The sequence below is a fragment of the Montipora foliosa genome, chromosome 1 (genome assembly GCF_036669935.1).
Source record: "Montipora foliosa isolate CH-2021 chromosome 1, ASM3666993v2, whole genome shotgun sequence".
Classification (NCBI taxonomy): domain Eukaryota; kingdom Metazoa; phylum Cnidaria; class Anthozoa; order Scleractinia; family Acroporidae; genus Montipora; species Montipora foliosa.
Window position 1 is genome coordinate 4,067,336 of NC_090869.1, and position 5,000 is coordinate 4,072,335.

At 37.6% G+C, this 5,000-nt stretch overlaps 1 protein-coding gene across 2 annotated transcripts in view; it reads left to right on the forward strand.

Moving 5' to 3' along the window:
- Window positions 1-5,000, forward strand: part of LOC137999202 (uncharacterized) — an 8,401-nt gene that overhangs the window by 619 nt on the left and 2,782 nt on the right. Inside the window, exons 1-4 of one of the 2 annotated variants that reach the window (XM_068845078.1) lie at window positions 1-1,616; window positions 2,935-3,162; window positions 3,881-3,928; window positions 4,925-5,000. The exon at window positions 1-1,616 is cut by the window's left edge and continues 619 nt beyond it; the exon at window positions 4,925-5,000 is cut by the window's right edge and continues 1,527 nt beyond it. In XM_068845078.1, the coding sequence (XP_068701179.1) occupies window positions 1,563-1,616; window positions 2,935-3,162; window positions 3,881-3,928; window positions 4,925-5,000 (406 nt within the window). In that variant the 5' untranslated portion in view covers window positions 1-1,562. The remainder of the gene's footprint in view (window positions 1,617-2,934; window positions 3,163-3,880; window positions 3,929-4,924) is intronic. The other variant, XM_068845128.1, reaches the window with a different exon arrangement.

A 5,000-nucleotide genomic window follows, 5' to 3' on the forward strand; every position in this document is an offset into this window, starting at 1 on the left:
TTCCAGTGCACTTAGAATGCAGTTTTAATCTCAGTAGACTACGAGTGATGTTACAGAGTTCAAGTCCACGGGTGATGACGAATGAATTTATTTGTCTTTGGCATAAAGTGATTGCAAAGTTCTGTTAATAACGCAATTTCGCCATTAACAAAAAGCGGTGTCTTTTATATTTGTCGTGCAAACAAAAATGCTAACTATATGACAACCGACTGTCCAACGTACTCTCGGCTTAGAAAACTAGGCAAAAACTGTGTTTAACCGGCGTGATCGAAAGAACGATGTTTCACATCTGGAAAACTCTCATTTGCTTTAGGGATGCTAATTTTTCAATCATATTTGTTAACTTCATCATCATCATCATCATCATCATCATCTTCAACGTTATGCTCATCCTCAGACACTGGAAAACTTGAAAATTTACAGGCACATGTAAATCCAGTTTCCAAAGTGTAAATTTGGATTTACATGTTTTGTAAATTACAATTTACACGTTAAGTTCCGTAAACTAAGATTTACAAGGTATTTACATGTTGGAGTGAATTAGGTAAATAACCTGTAAATAGTAATTGACATGGTCATGTTCTTGAAGTATAAATGGAGGAACATGTAAATAACATTTAGATTGTTTCAAATGAATTTACAGTATGTTAATCATGTAAATGAATTTAAAATATCCGGTAAATAACATGTAAATTGTTACAATCCTGTAAATCGAATTTCCATGAAACTTTCATGCTTCAGTTGATCATGTAAATTAACTGTAAATAGTGACTGAAAATCATTCTTTCGGAAGTTCAAGGTGGAGAGCATGTAAATGACATGGAAGTGGAGTTTTCAAAAACCATGTTAATAAAATTTTCACGAGACTTTCTTCACTGATGTTCGAACAAGTAAATCATGTAAATTTGCCCGAGGTTTTTTCTCTCTTAGAGCGACAGAATAGCGAGTTGCGAGTCGCGAGTCGCTGCTCTTAATCTAAGAGAGAAAAAAAAAACCTGTGGTATCCGTGGCATCCAGGGTAATATCTCAGGATTTAGGTAACGACTGGAATTGATTTTATCCATCATGTTGTATTTCATCGACTATTTCATCAATCATACGTGTTGTGAATCGACGCAGAGAAAGTATTAGAATGGACTATGCCCCTTGTAATGACAATCGCAAGTTGAATTTCAATTATCATTTCAGAATGCAAAGACGAAAAGAATTGGTACAAACCACGACCAAAGAATCACCTCGACTGAATTGACAAACGGAGTTCTGAATGTCATGGCTTTTTCGTTTACTTTTGTTTCAGGAGGTGATAATGAATACGATAGACAGTGTAAAATGAAAACCAGCCTTTAGGCTCAGTGTCTACAAATTAATTTTTCTGTCACAGATAGATTAGAGTATTCACACGTTGCAAGCTCAAAAAACCAAACGCTGTCAGAGGCAGTGTGGGCTCGCTTAACTCTGTAACCGCGCCTCTATAATCACAGCGGGTTATTTTTGGCGCAAAAATCTGCTTTTTAATGGCCGTCGATTTTCGTCAGGATAACTCTCGCTAACATCGAGGAAATATGGCTCAATTGAAAACCAGTTCGATTACTCCGATGCCTTGTGCTTCTTTTGAGGTAAGGTAATTTGTTTTTTGTCGCATTATGTTGTGCTTTAAATGTTGTAACCGGCTCTTCTTTTACAGTAGACACTGAACTCTCCATAATTGTCTCTAATTGGAGCTGAAATTAGTCGGCATCTCAAGACAAAAAAAAATGCACAAAGGCTAGTTGATCAAGATCGATTGTATCAAAACATGAAGCTTTATTTTATTCAGTAAGCCTGATTGCCATGTAAAGTGACCCTGGGTTTGCAATGCAGCAGTGAAAGTTAAGCTTCTATAAAATTGTAGAAGCCATAGTGGATGAAATGTCATGGATTAAATTTACAAAGTGGCTGTTCAGACGGGACTCGTACACCAACCTATATTTGCTATTCATATGGGAGTCTTGTAATTGTAATTATCGTTCAAGAAACTGCTTCTAAAATAATTGCTATATGTTGCTTGGTGTTATGCTAAGAATTTGAAGGTATTGACATCCAACAAGCTCAATGTTGGTCATGTGGAATTGAATTTTTAAGGCAGCCAGCAATTTGGCATCCAATATTTTGTAGAAGGTTTACTCAAGCCAATAATTGACTAAAAAGGCAACATTTGATGGAACCATTAAATAATTTCCTCTCAAACATGGGCATTCACAGAATGCCTAGATGCCCATCTGCCTGTTAAAGCTTACTTGTCCTACATGTACAGTACACTCTTTGTTATGGGTAACCACTTTAAAATGAATAGTCAGTAATAAGCATTTAATGACTGGTCTCTTGGGAAACATTTAATTTTGTTTCCTGAGAATCTCAATGTTTCCCCGAGGTGCAGCCGAGGAAAACGTTGAAATTTGAGGGAAACAAAATGAACTGTGTCCTGAGGGACCAGTCATTAAGTGATTTGTTACATAGCACAAAAAGAAAAACATGCAACGGCAACAGAAATGGCGGTTGTTGGTCAACATTTGCAGGTTACAGTGCACTGTTACCCTCTGACATCATAGATTTTGCACTATTGTCCAGAGACTAAGACTCAGAGACCTTTGGCAGGAAACAGTTTTATTGTTAGATGTCATGTGACCTTGAAGTAACCTATGAGAGCGCACACTGTTGGGGGAAAAGTTCAGCTATATAACAATTGTTGTTTTTTTTTTCCAAGCAGTTGTCATGCCTTGCCCATGTAATAATTTTGTGTGTCAGGGGCAAGAGGATGATAATCAGATTGTGGATTGTTTAAAATGTTCTTGTTTTTTAATCGTTTGGGTGTACATTGTTTATTGACCGAGAAAAGTAAATCCAAAATAATGCCTTGTTATTTTTCTATTTCCTTTTTTGCTTTGTTTTGGAAAGTGGAAAGGATCAGGAGGGCTAAAGGCCTGTCCTGGGACAATGGAAGAAGACAGCAGAGTTAATTTAGAACTCTGCAATACAATTTTGCTAGATGCAGACATAAAAATCCTCTATGGGGTTTATCAGGTGGAAGGTGCTGGCCAGGTTACTCTGTACAAAACAAAGGGCAGGAAGCACATAAGCAAGGTTATGTGTTCTTCAAGGAAGCCAAGTGCTTACCAACAGCAGGTGAAATAACATTTCCCAGTTCAACCTCTCAGACTTGATATGAGTGTTATATATAACCAGAAACCCATAAGGATTGAAACGTTTAACGGCCCCTTGAGTGCTGGGAAACAAGCTTCTGAATATTCAATTTGCTAAGTACCATATTTGGAACAACAAGAGCGAGGGGTTTCCAAATATGGTACTTAGCACTGAAACATTCAACCAATCAGTTCGCACTGAATATTCGAAAGCTGTGAACGCGCGTTACACGTTTCAGCCCTTATGGGTTTCTGATATAACCTCTTGAGAGTTTGCATGTAGATAATGACAACTCTAATCTCAGTCTTATGATGAGCTCATGCACAGGCAACACATGTTTAGAGAAACTCAGTGTGGCGAAGTGGACGGTTGTAAATATATCCTCTTGTGAATCACGCACACATGTACATGTACACCCGTATGAATGTGCTGTACAAGCACTAGTGTAATACAATGTAGGACATGACATCTTTCTTGTGCTTGTGCATGATACATGCATTTTTTTTAAATGTTGAACATTTAATTGGCACTTTCAGTATGGAGTAATGAGGTCTTTAATATTATTTTCATTTTATTATTGCTATTCCTATATATGTTTGCACCAACATTCAAGGTACAGATGTAGCAGGGGTCTAGTATGTATTCCTTCAGTTTAGTGATGAAACTCTTTCTCTTTTTGTTCTGGGAATTTTTTTGTTAGTGCTCTAAGGACAGCTCAAGGAAAAGAGCATGCAAAGGAAAAGCAGAGGTCAGATAATAAAAATAATATCAGATTTTACCACACCTTGATTACATGTAAATTGTGTATGATTCCCAGTGCACTGGTGGCTCTGTTGGTTGAGCATTGGGCTCGAACCCCGGCCAGATCAACACTCTGGATCTTCAAATAACTGAGGAGAATATGTGATTGTGAAGGGGAACCTCGTGACCCGAACTTATTCAAGGTCAAACACCGTAAAATCCAATGATTTAGTCGCTTCACTCAGTGGCCAGCGATGTGTTTAAGATTACAGTCCTTTTAACCTTGTGTCCTCGTGGGTAGAATATACCTGAGGATTACAGTTACATGTAACTCACACTTTTAATTTTAACATGTGTCCCAATAAGTAGGAGTCCTTGATTACAGTTTGGACTTCAACTTACATTGCCGTCATAAACCTTGTGAGTAACTTGTGTGAACAACACACTTCCCTGGCTGAAAACGGCTTGTTCAAGCTCAAATCCAAAAGAAGTTGTTTCAAAAACAGCTTGGGCACCATGATTAAGTCTATCTTGACTCACTTACTTTTGACTTTAGGTTTTAGATAAGAATTCATCATCTCCGCAATGCCACTCAAAAACTGTTTTTAGGCTGTTTGTTGTGATGGGGGAAGGCTATCCGGTACTGGCATGTTCAGAGGCTCCATTCCATCTGGCTTAAAGCTGCATTTCCCCTTCCTGAAAATAATGCCCCATCTTTTCCAAACAGAGAATTTTCTGATTGTCAAAGAAATGCTGCCATGTACACTGTAATTAACAACTTACTAACCTCACTTGCTTGGGGCTGTACTGGAAAATATTGGCCCTTGGTTGTTTTGTTTGGATCGATCACTTGACCTCAGGCCAATTAATATTCCCTAGTATGGCACTCCTGTTTTTTTAGTACTTAAGAGGTTAATAATGTATAAAGAGTAAGGACTTAACTGGCAAATCTAATGTTGTTTTCAAACTCCTTTACCATGAGGCAATTTATTTTTATTTTTAGGAACCAAATGGCAATGTACCAACTAAAGTTCAGAAAGTAGATTCGCAAACTGAGGTAACTGTTATTTTGCCTGTAA